This window comes from Archocentrus centrarchus, chromosome 19 (assembly GCF_007364275.1).
Source record: "Archocentrus centrarchus isolate MPI-CPG fArcCen1 chromosome 19, fArcCen1, whole genome shotgun sequence".
In the NCBI taxonomy this organism is placed as follows: Eukaryota; Metazoa; Chordata; class Actinopteri; order Cichliformes; family Cichlidae; genus Archocentrus; species Archocentrus centrarchus.
This window is the reverse complement of record NC_044364.1, coordinates 3,491,814-3,510,416: the sequence shown is the minus strand read 5'-3', so window position 1 is coordinate 3,510,416 and position 18,603 is coordinate 3,491,814. Positions and strand designations below refer to the sequence as shown.

The following is an 18,603-nucleotide window of genomic DNA, read 5'->3' as shown; positions in this document are numbered from 1 at the left end:
TTTAGTGTTGAAATAATTAAGAAAAGTTATATAAAAGTTTTATAGAACAGTAATCAGGACCACATTTTGCCACAATGATATGCAAGGTGAAATCAATACCAGCCAATACCAAATGAAGCACGTGTGTGTGCAGATTGTTTAATTATTCAGGCTGACAAAAAGTTTGTGCAAATTATGCAAAGAAATAGTGAAAACAGAATAACTGCAGAAATGTTCTTCAGTGGCTGTTAACATCAGTACGAGATCAGGAAGCCATAAATTCGCTTTTCTAAAACTAGCTAGGCACAATTAAGACAATGACACTTAAAATTAACCCATTGTACACATCAGTGAACTCCCATTAGTCGCCTATTATCAGAACTTACACACAGTTAATGTTTTATTTTATAGGCTCACAATTTCCAAACTTTTCAACCCAAAAATTGAAGGAATTTGGAACAAGGGCTGCAGCTATTATTTTATTAGTTGAGTATTCCATCAGTTATTCCATCAATTACTCGAGTAATCGGATAAGAATTTTTTTTTTCATATTAACAGTTCATCTGCATATTTTAACTTCCATACAGCAGTTTTTTGCTGCGTGAAAGAAACAGGGTGGATGGAGCAGCTACAAAGTTCTCTTTTCTTCACTTAAGGATTAGGTAGTTGACAAAGGACCTCCAGCTGTTGCCCAGTAATGATGTAATGGTGGTTACAGGGGGGGAAAGCTTCATTTGGAGCTTGAAAAACATTTCCTTCCGCTCCATCTGAGCTCACAGGCTCCGCCTCTTTGCGCCTGTGCAGACAGACCGCACATAAAACAGCTGACTGCTGCTGTTTTATCAATTTTATATTGAAAAACTGGGGGCTGCAAGAGCATAATATTTTAATGCTTTGTATTCACAAGCATTCTCCTAAATACATTTCTACTGCAGGTCTATGTTAAGTCACTGATCAGGAATTAAAGTATAAAAAAATATTTTGACGGGGAAGGGGTCCTTCCGGTACCGAACGGTCGCTAGTGCTAATAGCTGCGCTCGTTAGCAATATGTGGGCTTACAGCGATACGTTCTGGCCGGAAGCTGAAGTAGAGAATAAAATAACAGCTGAAATTCTCAGCACAGCGAGCACAACACACGAACACGCAGAGAGCGGTGGAGGCGGAAAAAACATGTCAGCGATGATCCACTCAGTGTCAAAGGGAATCCGTCGCAGCGACGGAGAACTTTTTAGAACCTGAGGGTTTTTTCTAACTCCTGATACACACTCCAGTCCAGTAGGTGGCGGTAATGCAGCTCTTAAACCCACAAGAATAGAATAGAATTGAATAGAATGCCTTTATTGTCATTATACAGGAGATTGGAGGGTCACTCCTGTTCAGTGCCATGCAATAGAAAGTCAAACTCAATAAAATAAAAATATAATAATCTAATATAATCTAAAAATATACAGAAAGTAAAACACAATGTATAAAATATACAGAAAATAAAATGTATAAAAATATATACAGAAAATAAAATGTATTAAAAATACGGAAAATAAGAGAATGTATAAAAATATATACATTGTAAAAAAAAAAAAAAGTGTATACATATAATAATGAAGATGGTAATATTGCACTTGGTGAATGAATACTGCACTAGTGAATGAATATTGATATTACACAATACAGGAGTGATAGACAGAAGACGACAACTACGGAAAACTGCAATGGTGCTGATGAGACACCTCAGCGCTGCAGGGTGTAAACGAAGCATCGAAGCAGCAGATTTACTTCGAGGATTTTTTTATGATCGAATTATTCGAGTTACTCTGGGAATCGTTGCAGGCCTCTTTGGAACTAGATATGTTTTTCAGTCCTTCTTATGCACTACATAAATCGCTAATCTAGCTTACAAATTCTAGATGGAGTTTATTTTTTTAATTACAAGATAGTGAGCATGCACTTCCAGTTTAGTGTTAACCTCAACTAGTTTTCTTACTTATGGCTTCATAAACACTGACTGTCAAAATCAGGTTTGGATATAAAAGTCAGCATTTTGCCTCACAAGCGATGGAATATTTGATTGCAGTTTTGAAAAATAATCTTGTGTCCAGCTGATCTGAGGTTTAGAACGCAGAAGTGCAACATATTTAATACAAAGTTCACTTTTATCATTTTCTGTTATCATGTTCATCAATTTGTCCACAATACGGTTGAGATCCTGCTGATAAATCCCTGCTGCCCGCATTGCTCTGGATCCATCACGTTCTTGTCTCCTCTCCAGACGAGCCTGATGGATCAGCATCTGGGTGTGGAAGGCAGCTCCATTCACCCACTGCTTCATTAAGTGAGGGTCAATGTGTCCGTCGATCAACATGGAGTTCTGAGAAAGGAAATACAGGTACACAACATCATTAGGTCAATCATGGACATTCATGTACATTAATACTAGAATTAATTAGTGTATAATTAATATAGGATAAAATCTGTCAGCTTTGTACCTTCAGCCGTGTGAGTTGGGCACTAAGAGCGATCTCTCTTTGACGGGTCTCAGAGAGCTGCAGCCGTGGGTTCCTCAGGTTGATCTGCATACGCTTCAAATACTCGTGCATCAGGTCTCGGACCTTCACAGGAGTGGTGTAACGTTAAAGTTCAGATTCTGTGTGTTGATCACAAAGTAGCGACATTGAGGACTCTTATGAACACCACTAAAGTTTAAGGTCTTACCTCCCTGGCCTTCTCCTGTGCAAACACCCTCTCTACCATTTCAGCTGTGCCCAGTGTTTCTTTCTTTAGGCTTTTGGCAACCACATCTAAGGCCAAGGAAATGATAAGAGCCCCCAGTCCGACAGCATGAGGCACCAAGCTGAGCCCACCTAGGGCAGAGCCCACCTTCTCCACAACAGATGCAACCTGGCTGAGTCCATCACTGTACAACACCTGGTCTCTGTACCTGTTCAGCTCTTCAGCTGAGTTGAGCCCAGAGAATCTCTCCAGGGAGCTGAGTGGACATCAGTTTCTATTAGTTTAGCGCTCCACAAGAAACTGTTAGTGAGTGGGACTCAACATAATCAACTTTGCTTTTCACAGTGAGTCCAAAACTAGCATAGCCCATATTTATATTTTTAACTTGTGCTAGACATTTTATTTCAATTACTTAAAGGTTGGATTTGATCCTGTGTTCACTCATGTCACTGTTTGATGCTAAACACAAACTATTGTTTGTTACAAGTGTTTAAAAAAGTGTTTCATATGCGCTGACCCACCGAGTGCTCCACCTGAAAACTTAATTAACAAAATAACGAATTAACGTTGAAATTATTTCTCTCTCTTTTTTTTTTTTCCTTGTACAGCGGTTATATCAGCACAACACAGACAGGAGCTGACTGTTGGCTGTGAACTTGCTTACCTGTCAATTTTAAAATCATCTATTCCCGAATGTGTGAGGAATAAATTAGTCACAAATTCAAGAAATCTCTCTTGGGCCTCTTGAGACGGGTGTTGACCCATTTCCTGTTCATGGTGGTCAGAAAGAAAACACGTCATGTTTTGGTTTGCATTTTTACACTTAAAGATTTTTTTTTTTTTCATTGTTTAGTGGGAATTTTGTTAAAGTGTAACAATTACAACGAAACATTCAGATCAGCATACACGTCGAAAACACGACATATAGATAAACAGCATAGCATAACTAGCTTAGTATGTCGCTTACAAGGTAACACGATTGAACTGGTAATATAAGGATGCTAGTGAAATACAACATATAACCGGTCTGCATACAAGTAATGTGTAGACTGTACTTACAGACAGTGCGTTAGCAAAGAGGGAGAGAAGGCTTCAGCTACGGCTGCAGACAGGATGAACACACGACTGACAATGACATCTGCATAACGAAAGCCTACTTCTTATTACCCAGAATGCATCTCTTATTCATCGTCATGGTAAAGAAACAACTTAATCTCAACAATCAAAGAACTTATCGTTGGGGTATAACACTGAGCACAAGATTTCTGTCTGTGTTCTTGGCAGCGTGAGGAAAGCACTGGCTTTCATCACGCCCAGAGACTGAATCCAAATCCAAGTTTCTCCAACATCTGCATCTACATTTACTGTATATATTTATTTATAGATGCTTGTGGCCGCTCATTGTTCAGATATGAAGTGTATACAGAAGATGAATCCTCCTGATTTTAATGCTGATCTGATGTTATTTAGCTCACCTGACTATCACCTGATTTGATCTTTTTTTATTTTCCTTTTGTTAATTGTTTTCATTTTTAGCTCTCTCACTTCAAACTAAGCAATAATTCTATATTTAGTGAGAGTGCAGGCCTCCAACATATTACACTTTGAAATTAGAGATTTAAAAAATGTGCCTGATTTTCACTTTTTTAGATATTTCTCATAACATTTAATGTTAATGTTTTTGTTTTGGAGGAAGATTCCTTCCCTTATAGTTTTACTCTCAGCTAAATATTACCAACATGTGCCAAGTCAAGAAACAACAATGGTGATTCTTGTTTTTTTATCCTAGCCACGAATAACCAAACAAAAAGGTTGCACCTTTGTAATAACATAGCTGATAATGGCGTGACAAGATGTTTGAAGCAGGCCTCACATGTGCATACACACACACACAAATACACTCATTAGATACATGACGGGAGATGAGGGCGGCTTTAGCGATAAACTCATCTGACTTATGCGATCACATTTAATTGAAAATGCATTACAATGGGACCAGATTTTTGTTCTGAGGTGGGCAAAAGTCCAACTTGTATGATCTGTCTTAGTAGATGATTTTTACTGGAATTAGTGTTAGGAAAAATCTGGCCCTGCAAAAGCCGTCCAATTAGAGCGAAAATCCCATTTGTGAAACTAAAAGTGAAATATATATATATATATATATATATATATATAGTAAAGTCAAATTTATTTCAAAAGCACTTTTTTAAAAACAACAACAGTTTACCAAAGTGCTGTACAAAAGCAACACAGTACATAAACACATAAAGCACAACATAACAGAAACATCAGTGTGGGAGCCATATTGTCTTTCTTTCCCGATTATTTACTATGTTGTGCTGCCAGGTGTGGGTGTGGTTACATTTGATTTGTGGGTGGCACTTCGAGGTGTGGTGGTGGTACTAATTTGAGTGCTTGCAGGTGCACAGCAAAGCAGGATCTTGTGCGGGGTGAGCGTGAGTGATTGACTTTTCTGTTGACCGTTTAACACCTTTATTCAAAATGCCATTGCACGGTGATGTGAAATGCAACAACAAAGTAAGTGTTTGCTTTCTTAAAGCTGTGAGATTGAGCAAATAAAGTGTAAAAAGGATAAGGAAGAACGCGTCTTCAGTATATACACTCACGTCTTAGCCTGCTGCGGCGTTTGGTAAAAGTTTGGATAATATACGCCGCAATAATCAGTTAAAACAAAAACATAAAATAGTTAAAATAACATATCAGGACTCAGTAAAAGTCGTGGAATAAAAGTGAGTTTTCAACTGGGTTTTAAAAATGTCAACTGTTGGGGGGGTCTTGATGTGAAGAGGATATGTATTTCTTAATTTCGGGGCAACAGCTGCGAAAGCTCGATCTCCTCTGTGTTTCAGTCTTGACCTCGGAATTGAAAGGAGCATTAGCTGACCTCTGACCTCAGTGACCTAGTAGGAACGTGAAGGCATAAGAGGTCAGAGAGGTACGAGGATGCTGATGCTAAGCCATGCAAAGCTCACTGGGAGCCAGTGTAGGGAAGCCAAAATGGGAGATATATGGTCCCGTTTGCGAGTGCCAGTCAATACACGTGCTGCTGTATTTTGGACCAATTGTAATTGATGAAGGAGCGATTGACTGACACCTGAATAAAGGCTATTGCAATAATCGAGGCAGGATGAAATATCCATATATACATATATATAATACATTTAAGTTCTGCGTAACTTCCAGGACTAAGGCTGTAAGTACATGTGTTTTACAATGATCTACCCTGTAAGTACATTTAAGTTATGTGTAACTTCCAGGACTAAAGCCAAAGTCCTTAGTCTCACCCCTCACCCCCCCCCCTAACTGACTGCCCCCCTCCCACTAATCTACTGGCCTTTGCTTCTGAGCGTAAGAAGAACAGGCGGAGCCTGTTTTGAGGTTACTGTCCTCGTGTCAATACTCCAGGATCAAGGTCGTCTTTGGCAGTTCAGCGTTTTAAAAACAGAGGCACTAAAAAGTGTGGGTGGAGGTGGAGTGGAGGGTGGTGGGGATATGAAGTAAATTCACGTTTATTATTTATTTAGTAAATCCAGCTTGTGAATTCGATTATGATTTGAGCTGCTTTGAAAACTGACTTTTTTTTGGTTTGTTTTTTCAGCATATAGCCCTCTTTTACCCACATCTGCAAACCTCTGGGAATGCAAGTAAATATCTGAAAATTGGTGTCTTATTCTAATCCTAATTTTTCAGCTTTTGTGTAAAACAATAAGTTGCCCGTACTGTTGATTTGGGCAGTTGTAGCATAAACCTTACACTGGGTGGTGGTCTAATAAATATGTTAACTACTATATATATGTGACTTAAGGGCCATACCATACTACAAAACAGTAATGTCCTTTGGGTTAACATTTATTTTTAAGCAAGATGAAAAATAATGAAATCAAAAGTGAAATATAGCAGCTGCTTGTCTGTTGGTAGTAAAACAGGAGCTTTTTCTGGTGAAAGAACCTCAGGAAGTAGCTGCTGCTGAAGGCTTTTTGAGCTGGATGGCGCTGTTAACAGTGCAGGTCTTCGAAGATTTGGACCCAGACTCCACCTGCTGCAGTAAGTGAACGGCACATAGAAGAAATGTGGCTCTCTTACTTCCGGCACCTCTTAGTCATGGGCCGTACCATTAGACGTCCAATCCAATGTCAAATGTACATTAGTGGAGGTTTTCTGCTTTTGTCTCGTACCGTTGCTCCTCCTTCATGTTGATGCAATCTGTCCACAGACGCACTCATGCCACATTACTGAAATTAGTACACCAGCCGTAATCAGGACCACATGTTTCCACAGTGATATGCAAGGTGAAATCAATACCAGCCAATACCAAATGAAGCACATGTGCGTGCAGATTGTTTAACTACTCAGGCTGACCAAAAGTTTGAGCAAATCATGTAAAGAAACAGTAAACAGAATAAATGCAGAAATGTCCTTCAGTGGCTGCTAACATCAGTACGAGATCAGGAAACTGTAAATTCACTTTTCTAATTCAAGCTGGGCACAGTTAAGACAATGATACTTAAAATTAACCCATTATAGACATCAGTGAACTCCCATTGGTCGTCTATTTTCAGAACTTATGCACAGTTAATGTTTTATTTTTATACGGTCACAATTTCCAAACTTTTCACCCCAAAAATTGAAGAAATTTGAAACTAGACATGTTTTTCATTCCTTGCTATGCACTACATAAAATGTTAATCTAGCTTACAAATTCTAGATGGATTTTTTACTTACATATGGCTTCATAAACACTGACTATCAAAGTCGGGTTCGGATATAAAAGGCAGCATTTTGCCTCACAAGCGATGGAATATTTGATTGCAGTTTTGAAAAATAGTCTTGTGTCCATGTAATCTGAGGTCTGGAACGCAGAATCTCTACAACTTTCAAACCACTTTCATTATTAGCATTGTTTCTCATCAAGTCCATCAATTTGTTCACAAGAAGGTTGAGGTCGTGCTGATAAATCCCTGCTGCCCGCATTGCTCTGGATCCATCGGGTTCTTGTCTCCTCTCCAGACGAGCCTGATGGATCAGCATCTGGGTGTGGAAAGCAGCTCCATTCACCCACTGCGTCAGAAACTGAGTGTCCATCTGTCCGTCGTTCAACATGGAGTTCTGAGAAAGGAAATGGAGGGACATAGCATCATTAGATCAATTGTGTACTTCTGTAAAAATCTGTAGGATATTTAATGAGCTACTGCAGCTAAAAATCTGGCAGCTTTGTACCTTCAGCCGTGTGAGTTGGGCACTAAGAGCGATCTCTCTTTGACGGGTCTCAGAGAGCTGCAGCTCTCGGTTCCTCAGGTTGATCTGCATACGCTTCAAATAGTTGTCCATCAGGTCTCGGACCTTCACAGGAGTAGTGGAATGTTAAAGTTCAGATTCTGTGTGTTGATCACAAAGTAGCGACATTGAGGACTCTTATGAACACCACTAAAGTTTAAGGTCTTACCTCCCTGGCCTTCTCCTGTGCAAACACCCTCTCTATCATTTCAGCTGTGCCCAGTGTTTCTTTATTTAGGCTTTTGGCAACCACATCTAAGGCCAAGGAAATGATAAGAGCCCCCAGTCCGACAGCATGAGGCACCGAGCTGAGCCCACCTAGGACAGAGCCCATCTTCTCCGCAACAGATGCAGCCTGGCTGAGTCCATCACTGTACAACACCTGGTCTCTGTACCTGTTCAGCTCTTCAGCTGAGTTGAGCCCAGAGAATCTCTCCAGGGAGCTGAGTGGACATCAGTTTCTATTAGTTTAGCGCTCCACAAGAAACTGTTAGTGAGTGGGACTCAACATAATCAACTTTGCTTTTCACAGTGAGTCCAAAACTAGCATAGCCCATATTTATATTTTTAACTTGTGCTGGACATTTTATTTCAGTTACTGAAAGGTTGGATTTGATCCTGTGCTCACTCATGTTCCTAAAGTTTCATGCTAAAAATGAACAATTGTTTATTACAAGAAGTGTTTAAAAGTGTTTCATATACGCTGACCCACCGAGTGCTCCACCTGAAAATGTAATTAACAAAATGAATCAGTGTTGAAAATTATTTCTCTCTCTCTCTCTCTTTTTTTTTTCTTGTAGAGGTTATATCAGCACAACACAGACACACAGGAGCTGACTGCTGGCTGTGAACTTGCTTACCTGTCAATTCTAAAATCATCCAACTGCAACCCTAAGACAAACATTTGAGCAGCACTTTCAAGCATCTCTTGAGACGGTTGTTGACCCATTTCCTGTTTATGGTGGTAAGAAAGAAAACACATATTGTTTTAGTTTTTTACACTTAAAGATTCTGTGTCATGGAATTAACACATTTCTGTGCAATGTGTGAAAATATATATATATATATATATATATATATATATATATATATATATATATATATTCACACTGCTCAAAAAAATAAAGGGAACACTTAAACAACACAACATAACTCCAAGTAAATCAAACTTCTGTGAAATCAAACTGTCCACTTAGGAAGCAACACTGATTGACAATCAGTTTCACATGCTGTTGTGCAAATGGAATAGACAACAGGTGGAAATTATTGGCAATTATCAAGACACACAATAAAGGAGTGGTTCTGCAGGTGGGGACCACAGACCACTTCTCAGTACCGATGCTTTCTGGCTGATGTTTTGGTCATTTTTGAATGTTGGTGGTGCTTTCACACTCGTGGTAGCATGAGACGGACTCTACAAGCCACACAAGTGGCTCAGGTAGTGCAGCTCATCCAGGATGGCACATCAATGCGAGCTGTGGCAGGAAGGTTTGCTGTGTCTGTCAGCGTAGTGTCCAGAGGCAGGAGGCGCTACCAGGAGACAGGCCAGTACACCAGGAGACGTGGAGGAGGCCGTAGAAGGGCAACAACCCTGCAGCAGGACTGCTCCCTTTGCCTTTGTGCAAGGAGGAACAGGAGGAGCACTGCCAGAGCCCTGCAAAATGACCTCCAGCAGGCCACAAATGTGCATGTGTCTGCACAAACGGTTAGAAACTGACTCCATGAGGATGATACGAGGGCCCGACGTCCACAGATGGGGGTTGTGCTCACAGCCCGTGCAGGATGCTTGGCATTTGCCAAAGAACACCAGGATTGGCAAATTCACCACTGGCGCCCTGTGCTCTTCACAGATGAAAGCAGGTTCACACTGAGCACATGTGACAGACGTGACAGCAGACGTGCAGACCTCCACCGTATTACACTTTGAAATTAGAGATTTTAAAAATGTGCCTGCTTCTAACATTTTTAGATATTTCTCTTAGCATTTAATGTTATTAAAAACATGTGCCAAGAAACAACAATGGGATTGCAAGCTGAAAGTATTGTGTATTAACTCACCTCTGGGAGCGCACAGCTATGGAAGTTACAAGCAGCAGCAGTGACGGTGGTTGTTTGGCTCTGCTCGTCCTCGTTTGGGTTTAAAAGGATGAAGAGTGAGTCTAAAGGTTCACAAAGCACCAATGGAGCGCTCTCTCAACATCGATGACCAGATACGAGAAAGGACTTTGACACCATCCTCGCCACTGACAAAGTATTCCAGGTATCAGTGTTTTCGCCACATGTGCACCAACTGTCAAAATCAACATTAAAACATTAAAATGATGGAGATCTGAGAAATAAGAGAGTTCAAATAAAATTAAAAATGAAATACAGCTGGGAGAGCCCTTCCCATATAAGCACAACTGACAGATATCTGTGGTCTGATCAAGCCTCGGAGCCCTGAGCGGGCAGCTGTTTTTTCCCTCCACAGTAGATCACACTTTTACTTGGCCCTCATATATTTGTATTAGTCCTGGGGAAAAAAATCAAATTTTAAGGATAAAATGTATTTTAAAGGCATCCACTCATATCCAAGAGCAGAGAGCCTGTTTGGTAAGTACACTGATTTGTTATTAATATAGAAAAGTGCCAGTACCACACGAGTCTGGTGCTGCTATCCGGTGGTTACATAACATCACTGCAGAGACCAAAAGGGAAATAAAGAGGAACCAAACAGCATTTTAGGATGGGGTCCATGTGCCTTGTCTGGCATTGTCTATGCAAAATCAATGATGTATAAAGGTAATACAGCCAGACTGAGCCTCTTTAAGGTTTTTATTTTTATAAATACTCCGATTTTTGACAACTCAGCTGTTTCAAATATATTTGTGTGTTTATTTATTTGCAATTTCAGCTTAGTGTTAACCTTGTTTCAAACTGACTAATGACACTGACTATACATGGCCATCTTTCCTCACAAGAGTTGTGGAACCAAGTATCTAATTATTCACAAAAACTCCAAAGCCAGAATAGCCCAAACTGTTATTATATATTAATGTTTATTTTACAACCAGCTGTGGTTGTAGCAGCATAGCCATAATGTTAAAATATAGATACACGGGCAGAATATTAAAGTACGGTTGTTTTGTTTGTTTTTAAATTGTTTTTGTTGTTTGTTTCCCTTGATGGGTCTTATGGTGTGTTCAGTGTGATCGGGTATGTTTATGGAACCATAACATTTTTTATTTGTTCAGCGATGAATCTTTTGTAGATTTTGATTTGAAAACTTAGACCATCATTCAGCCCATATAGTGACATATAACCTAATGAATGCTCCACTCAGCATTAGTGTACAGCAAAATAGCCGTAACGCCAAAACATAAATTAGTTTATTTTGTTATCACCTACAGTTTGCCAACATGTTCTTCTTTCATCCTTCCCCTTAGTGTTCTTAAAGTGTAACAGAGAAGTCCAAGGATACAAACTAACAAAGATCAATTGTTTGTCTGTCTGCAGAGGGGTTGGCAGTCGGTGTTGGTTTTGGAGCTGTAGGAAAGATGTCATCTGCTACCTTTGAGAGTGCCAGGTAAGACAAAGAAACATGTACAACACATACATGGCCGTTCTAAACTTGTATTTGATTTTTCTATTAGTTTGGATATTGAACTTTAGATCCATCATTGCAGCTGCAGATAGTTGTGGATCCAGTTGAGGTTTATCTCTTCCCAAGTTCTCTGTTTGGTTATTATTACATTAGAAAGTTGAGATAGTTGAGTTTAGTGCTGAAGTTCAAATTGGATGTCTTGTCCTCATTTCCAGCTCCATATTGTATTTATTAGTTTAGTCGTTTTATATACTATTCACAGTTCAAATGAAGAAAAAAGTATTTTAAACCAGCTTTCTTGTGATTGGCTGCCCCTCGTGAACCCAAGGTTTGAACAGCAGGGGAGTGGGACCTTGGTGCTACGTGCCTGAAATAATCATACTGAGGATATCTCCTCAGCTTGAGATCACACAAATCCAAGAGTAGAAAAGAGCTACTGCTAGCTTGTGGCTGCTAGCTCGGGAGCTTATTATATGACTATTAAAAAATCAGTATGAGGATAGAAATTCTAGATCATTGATGGGTTTGTTGCCGTCACTGGGAGAACCGCTGATGATCACCTTTTCCTTTAGCTTTGGCTTCTTGCTCTTCATCAGGACCTCATTTGGAAGCGAGTTCCCATAACTCATGTTCCAAAAAAGAATTTGGCAAATCAAGTAGTTAAAATGTGTTTTGTGTAATATGGAAGTATCGAATGCAGATTGTATTACACTTCACTTAAATTCTGCCACTACAGAACAGTTTGCTGCGGTTGGACAAAATAGTTTGGCTTCATTATCTGAAAAGACAACAACACAGCATTTATATCATATTTAATAAAGCTTAGTCTTCTTTTCTAAGACCCCATCAGAAACCGGTCAGCAAACATCAGGCAACCACCAGGGCAATGTGCAGGGAAACGTGTATTCCCTGACCGGCTGGGAAGCGGTTGCTGGCAGTCACTAGCGTGAAATTGAGAAAACTTCCTTCCAATTGCTTTGGTCACTGGCAGATTGCCACAGTTGCCAGTAGTTTGCATGGAAGACTCCCACTTGTCGGCAAAAAAAATCTAAAAGCTACTTGCCAACTGGTAGTGAAAGTGTGATAGAAACAGGAAATGGAAAATGTTTGCTTTCAAAGTAAAAGCTGTGCATCTGGAGATTTGCCAGTTGCACGGGCACAGCTTTCACTTTGAAGGCGAGCGTTATCTGCTTCTGGTTTGCATCGCAACTTTTCAGGTTTTCCTACAGCTCAGAGAGTGAACAACGAGTAGATTAACAACAACATCAGCTCGCACACAAAAACACCACTGAAGGAGAACCGAGCAGCAGCTCTGTCGGTGCTGAAGCTAAAACTTCACGACAGTGAAGGTTTGTCAGCATACTGAACGAGGCATTTAGGGGAAATAAGCACAAGAGATAACCACAATTCCCATTTATTATTCAAACTTAGAGTGAGGTTTGTGAATCAGGGTAAATTAGCATAAATTTGTTGCAATTTCAAAAAGGCAAAAATGGCAGTAGAACTTTCAAAGTGATCGCCTAAGCGGTCCACAGAAGGAAACACAAGGTTGCAGCTCACAGGAGAGCAGACAAAAAATCTGCTAACAACGCCGGCACAGCTTGTTGCATGAAATCTGATAAGAAAAAATAACAGTGTATAAGCTCATGTTTAAGGCACGTGTTTCTTTCTGGAAACAGCAGTTCGGGGCTCCTTCTGTGCTTGAGTTTACAGCGTAAACAGCAAACTAAAATTTAATGTTGTCCTTTGAGCCTTTCAGAGCTGATCAGGGACTGAAGATTCTCACTCGTGTCCCCTCTTCATCATATGAGAAGGCCGTTGGCGGCCAGCTGCTAATATTTTGGGTGTCTGTTAATCGTTTGTATTCCATCAGAAATTTGGCCATTGGCATCGGCATCCAGAATTTCCCTGAAGGGTTGGCAGTGAGCCTGCCCCTCCATGGATCAGGGGTCTCAACCTGGAAAGCTTTCTGGTAGGGAAAAACGCACAACTGTTTCTGCACAGTGTGTCAGAGAACGTGTTAATCTTTTTAACCGCCGGCTGACTTGATGGTTGGCATTTTTCCTTCAGGTACGGTCAGCTGAGCGGCATGGTTGAACCGATTGCCGGGCTGCTCGGCGCCGTAGCTGTTGTTCTGGCAGAACCTCTGTTGCCGTACGCGCTGGCATTTGCTGCCGGGGCGATGGTCTATGTGGTGGTGGATGACATCATACCTGAGGCTCAAGTCAGGTAAGAATGAAAAGAAGGATTGATTACTTCTGCAAGCCAACTGAGGAGTCTTTACGTCTGTCTCCCACTAATCTGCTGTTCTTTGCTCCAACTTTGGTGTTTATCAGTGGGAATGGAAAGCTAGCATCCTGGACCTCCATCCTAGGCTTTGTAGTGATGATGTCACTAGACGTGGGTCTGGGCTGAGGTCACCATGAGGCCCGCAAACCCTCACTGGCCATGATGTTATCACAGTGATGCTCAATTTTTTTTTTTTTTAAAAAAAGGGGACCAAAAGAAGTGTTTGATTCTGAAACACTGTTTATCCATTTAGTTTGAATTGTTGATCGTGGAATTGATCAGGTTTGGAATGATGATCATACTTGAACATTTACTTTGTGTTATTTACATGCTAACAGTGATTTCCTGGGAGCACCTGCCAGCTTTTTGATATCTCTGATATTTCATTTATAAATTAATTTCTGAATATTTAAATTAATCTTCTTCATATTCAGGACTGCTGAATGTTTTGTTGGGACAGCTTTTAGATTCAGAAAAATATTTTAACAGAACAGAAATTGTCTGTAATTAAGTTAAAATTAATGTTGTTGCTTTGTTTTTGTTTCCATTTTCCTCGTGATCACAATACTTGAACTCTGGTATTTGGCTGGCTGTTGTACAGATCTGCCAATAAATAAATAATTTTGCTTACAACATTCCTACATCTGCTGTATTGTCGTCATTAAGAAATCAGATGCAGTATGATTATGGTGTGCTGAGTTTGTGTAGATCGTACATATTGGAAGTGAGCGTGACGGGAGATGCGGGCGGCTTTAGCGATAAACTCATCTGACTTATGTGATCACATTTAATTTGAAATGCATTACAATGGCACCATATTTTTCTTCCAAGGTAGGCAAAAGTCCAACTTACGACATGAGTTTTACTGGAATTAATTTTAGGAAACATCTGGACCTGCAGAAGCCATCTGCATACAGTGAAAATTCCATTTGTGCGACTTCGACTTAGGCGACTTTTCCTGTGTGTGTGTGTGTGTGTGTGTGTGTGTGTGTGTGTGTTTTTATACATGAGTTAAAACAAAAACATAGAATAGTTCAAATAACATATCAGGACTCAGTAAAAGTCGTGGAATAAAAGTGAGTTTTCAACTGGGTTTTAAAAATGTTATCTGTTGGGGGGGGGTCTTGATGTGAAGAGGATATGTATTCCATCATTTCAGGGCAACAGCTGTGAAAGCTCGATCTCGTCTGTGTTTCAGTCTTGACCTCGGAATTGAAAGGAGCATTAGCTGACCTCTGACCTCAGCAGAGGTGGGAAGTAACGAAGTACAAATACTTCGTTACTGTACTTAAGTAGATTTTTCAGATATCTGTACTTTACTTGAGTATTTATTTTTCTGACTACTTTTTACTTTTACTCCCTACATTTTTACACAAGTATCTGTACTTTCTACTTCTTACATTTTCAAACAGACTCGTTACTTTTTAACACGTCAGAGAGAAGTTTGTATTTCCGGTCAGTACGCCGTCAAACATCAAACGATCTGAGCCTAAATGGAGGAATAATATATAAGAGACAATCGTACTCGCGTATCCTCCATCATCGGGGCTTATCTCGTACAAAGGGATTAAAAACACAAACCCATATAATTAATGTATCATTTATAGCGCTATAATCAGGGTCACAGCGGGCCGGACCGAGTCCATAAGTTGCGCTGCGGCACATAAACAGCTTAGCTAGCGCTACTGAAGAGGAGCGAGCATAAAGGGAATGACTGTGGCAGGTAAATGCAACGTTTCTAAATGCTCAACAAATATCAGCAAACACACAAAAAGTGTGTGCAGTTTGTCACACAGCGTGTCTGCTAGCTAAAAGAAGAGCTGCTGTATTTCCAGGAGGAGCAAAGAGAGAGAAGTTCACTCAGAGATGGAGAAAGAGGACAGGAGAGGAAGAAGAGAGGTTAGATTTAAAGGTAAGGACTGAAAACAAACTGAAGTATGCTGACTTTGTGTTATTCAAAGATTGTATGAAAATACTGCAGTTTAGCACGTAATAAACAGGTCAGCTTGTTGTACTGTATTTACAGTAAAGCTCTGTGTTGGTGCACAGAGGCTGTGTTCATGGTCAGAGTTACAGGTTACATCAGTGCAGCAGAGATGAGTTTGAATCAAAGCTGCTGATGCTGAGATTCGTTCACTGAATCCAACATTTCTACAGCCTGTATGCTGTCAGTGTAGGGGATGGAGATCAGCTCAGATAGCTGTGAAATACCGGGTTACATCTTTGTGAGTTCAGTTCATCCACACAGAGCAGTAAACCTCAGAGCAGCAGGTCAGCTGATCACAGCCTGTTACACCAACATCATTTACTGCAGCTCACAATAGAAAGCTGTGATTCTTCTCCCCATGCAGAGCCACTACAGCTGATCTTAGGGTTCCTCCACCTTCTGAATCCCACTGTAACCCCTGAGTATCCTCATGTTTGTGTTTAGGTGGAGGCACAGTCACCCTCTACTATGGAGGACACAGAGAACAGAGCTGTGTTTAAATTCCCTTTCACAGTTTGTGTCCTACATAACAGATTCAAGTGCATTCATTAGGATTAAAATTTAGATTGGAATAACGTTTCTATTCTCGTGTAATATTATTTTATATATTACAATAATGTATAAGGAGGTTAGGTTAATTTTACACAAAAATAGCAGGTAGGAACGTCCTCCAAATAACTACTTTTACTTTCTTACTTTGAGTACATTTCAGAGCCTGTACTTTTTTACTTATACTTAAGTAGTGAAGTTGAACCAGTACTTTGACTTTTACCAAAGTATTTTTTAACACAAGTACTTGTACTTCTACTTAAGTACAGAATGTCAGTACTTTTGTCACCTCTGGACCTCAGTGACCTAGTAGGAACGTGAAGGCATAAGAGGTCAGAGAGGTACGAGGATGCTGATGCTAAGCCATGCAAAGCTCACTGGGAGCCAGTGTAGGGAAGCCAAAATGGGAGATATATGGTCCCGTTTGCGAGTGCCAGTCAATACACGTGCTGCTGTATTTTGGACCAATTGTAATTGATGAAGGAGCGATTGACTGACACCTGAATAAAGGCTATTGCAATAATCGAGGCAGGATGAGATATCCATATATACATATATATAATACATTTAAGTTCTGCGTAACTTCCAGGACTAAGGCTGTAAGTACATGTGTTTTACAATGATCTACCCTGTAAGTACATTTAAGTTATGTGTAACTTCCAGGACTAAGCCAAAGTCCTTAGTCTCACCCCTCACCCCCCCCCTAACTGACTGCCCCCCTCCCACTAATCTACTGGCCTTTGCTTCTGAGCGTAAGAAGAACAGGCGGAGCCTGTTTTGAGGTTACTGTCCTCGTGTCAATACTCCAGGATCAAGGTCGTCTTGGCAGTTCAGCGTTTTAAAAACAGAGGCACTAAAAAGTGTGGGTGGAGGTGGAGTGGAGGGTGGTGGGGATATGAAGTAAATTCATGTTTATTATTTATTTAGTAAATCCAGCTTGTGAATTCGATTATGATTTGAGCTGCTTTGAAAACTGACTTTTTTTTGGTTTGTTTTTTCAGCATATAGCCCTCTTTTACCCACATCTGCAAACCTCTGGGAATGCAAGTAAATATCTGAAAATTGGTGTCTTATTCTAATCCTAATTTTTCAGCTTTTGTGTAAAACAATAAGTTGCCCGTACTGTTGATTTGGGCAGTTGTAGCATAAACCTTACACTGGGTGGTGGTCTAATAAATATGTTAACTACTATATATATGTGACTTAAGGGCCATACCATACTACAAATAGTAATGTCCTTTGGGTTAACATTTATTTTAAGCAAGATGAAAAATAATGAAATCAAAAGTGAAATATAGCAGCTGCTTGTCTGTTGGTAGTAAAACAGGAGCTTTTTCTGGTGAAAGAACCTCAGGAAGTAGCTGCTGCTGAAGGCTTTTTGAGCTGGATGGAGCTGTTAACAGTGCAGGTCTTCGAAGATTTGGACCCAGACTCCACCTGCTGCAGTAAGTGAACGGCACATAGAAGAAATGTGGCTCTCTTACTTCCGGCACCTCTTAGTCATGGGCCGTACCATTAGACGTCCAATCCAATGTCAAATGTACATTAGTGGAGGTTTTCTGCTTTTGTCTCGTACCGTTGCTCCTCCTTCATGTTGATGCAATCTGTCCACAGACGCACTCATGCCACATTACTGAAATTAGTACACCAGCCGTAATCAGGACCACATGTTTCCACAGTGATATGCAAGGTGAAATCAATACCAGCCAATACCAAATGAAGCACATGTGCGTGCAGATTGTTTAACTACTCAGGCTGACCAAAAGTTTGAGCAAATCATGTAAAGAAACAGTAAACAGAATAAATGCAGAAATGTCCTTCAGTGGCTGCTAACATCAGTACGAGATCAGGAAACTGTAAATTCACTTTTCTAATTCAAGCTGGGCACAGTTAAGACAATGATACTTAAAATTAACCCATTATAGACATCAGTGAACTCCCATTGGTCGTCTATTTTCAGAACTTATGCACAGTTAATGTTTTATTTTTATAGGGTCACAATTTCCAAACTTTTCACCCCAAAAATTGAAGAAATGTGGAACTAGACATGCTTTTCATTCCTTGCTATGCACTACATAAATTGTTAATCTAGCTTACAAATTCTAGATGGATTTTTAAAAAAATACAAGATAGTGAACATGCACTTCTAGGTTAGTGTTAACCTTTTTCCACACTCCTCAACTAGTTTTCTTA

At 40.1% G+C, this 18,603-nt stretch overlaps 4 protein-coding genes across 7 annotated transcripts in view; 2 read left to right on the top strand and 2 right to left on the bottom strand.

Moving 5' to 3' along the window:
- The window catches only part of slc39a11 (solute carrier family 39, member 11), a 178,304-nt gene extending 164,233 nt beyond the window's left edge, over positions 1-14,071 (top strand). The window contains exon 11 of the mRNA XM_030754886.1: positions 14,002-14,071. The gene's annotated coding sequence lies outside the window, so the exon portion shown is untranslated. The remainder of the gene's footprint in view (positions 1-14,001) is intronic.
- Positions 1,590-3,887, bottom strand: LOC115798151 (uncharacterized). Of its 2 annotated transcripts, XM_030754890.1 has the most exons (5): positions 3,767-3,887; positions 3,372-3,475; positions 2,690-2,963; positions 2,464-2,586; positions 1,590-2,345 (listed from the first exon to the last, which is right to left on the bottom strand). In XM_030754890.1, the coding sequence occupies exons 2-5, from the start codon at positions 3,470-3,472 to the stop codon at positions 1,992-1,994; spliced, it is 852 nt and encodes a 283-aa protein (XP_030610750.1). In that variant the 5' UTR covers positions 3,473-3,475; positions 3,767-3,887; the 3' UTR covers positions 1,590-1,991. The 2 variants fall into 2 exon arrangements, with proteins under 2 accessions (XP_030610750.1, XP_030610749.1); XM_030754889.1 differs by lacking the exon at positions 3,767-3,887 and having other exon boundaries at positions 3,372-3,586.
- LOC115798153 (uncharacterized) lies at positions 6,565-10,199 on the bottom strand. The gene is made up of 5 exons (XM_030754892.1): positions 10,061-10,199; positions 8,863-8,954; positions 8,172-8,445; positions 7,946-8,068; positions 6,565-7,834 (listed from the first exon to the last, which is right to left on the bottom strand). Exons 2-5 carry the CDS (start codon positions 8,949-8,951, stop codon positions 7,475-7,477), a joined length of 846 nt encoding a protein of 281 aa, XP_030610752.1. The 5' UTR covers positions 8,952-8,954; positions 10,061-10,199; the 3' UTR covers positions 6,565-7,474.
- On the top strand, positions 10,194-14,057 carry LOC115798154 (zinc transporter ZIP11-like). 3 transcript variants are annotated; one of them, XM_030754895.1, is made up of 5 exons: positions 10,194-10,262; positions 11,498-11,567; positions 13,459-13,557; positions 13,656-13,814; positions 13,922-14,057. In XM_030754895.1, the coding sequence occupies exons 2-5, from the start codon at positions 11,539-11,541 to the stop codon at positions 13,998-14,000; spliced, it is 366 nt and encodes a 121-aa protein (XP_030610755.1). In that variant the 5' UTR covers positions 10,194-10,262; positions 11,498-11,538; the 3' UTR covers positions 14,001-14,057. The 3 variants fall into 3 exon arrangements, with proteins under 3 accessions (XP_030610755.1, XP_030610754.1, XP_030610753.1); XM_030754894.1 differs by lacking the exon at positions 10,194-10,262 and adding an exon at positions 10,457-10,594; XM_030754893.1 differs by lacking the exons at positions 10,194-10,262; positions 11,498-11,567 and having other exon boundaries at positions 12,977-13,557.
- Positions 14,072-18,603: the final 4,532 nt, after the last annotated feature.

Bases quoted from the DNA above. Each gene is read 5' to 3' on its own strand.
- LOC115798154 (XM_030754893.1), top strand. From the start codon at position 13,322: ATGTTGTCCTTTGAGCCTTTCAGAGCTGATCAGGGACTGAAGATTCTC. The intron at 13,558-13,655 runs GTAGGGAAAAAC...TTTTTCCTTCAG, and splicing joins TCAACCTGGAAAGCTTTCTG to GTACGGTCAGCTGAGCGGCA. The intron at 13,815-13,921 runs GTAAGAATGAAA...GGTGTTTATCAG, and splicing joins ATACCTGAGGCTCAAGTCAG to TGGGAATGGAAAGCTAGCAT.
- LOC115798151 (XM_030754889.1), bottom strand. From the start codon at position 3,553: ATGAAAAAAAAAAAAATCTTTAAGTGTAAAAATGCAAACCAAAACATG. The intron at 2,587-2,689 runs GTAAGACCTTAA...ACTCCTGTGAAG, and splicing joins CACAGGAGAAGGCCAGGGAG to GTCCGAGACCTGATGCACGA. The intron at 2,346-2,463 runs GTACAAAGCTGA...TTCCTTTCTCAG, and splicing joins CCCAACTCACACGGCTGAAG to AACTCCATGTTGATCGACGG.
- LOC115798153 (XM_030754892.1), bottom strand. From the start codon at position 8,951: ATGGGTCAACAACCGTCTCAAGAGATGCTTGAAAGTGCTGCTCAAATG. The intron at 8,446-8,862 runs GTAAGCAAGTTC...ATGTCCACTCAG, and splicing joins GATGATTTTAGAATTGACAG to CTCCCTGGAGAGATTCTCTG. The intron at 8,069-8,171 runs GTAAGACCTTAA...ACTCCTGTGAAG, and splicing joins CACAGGAGAAGGCCAGGGAG to GTCCGAGACCTGATGGACAA.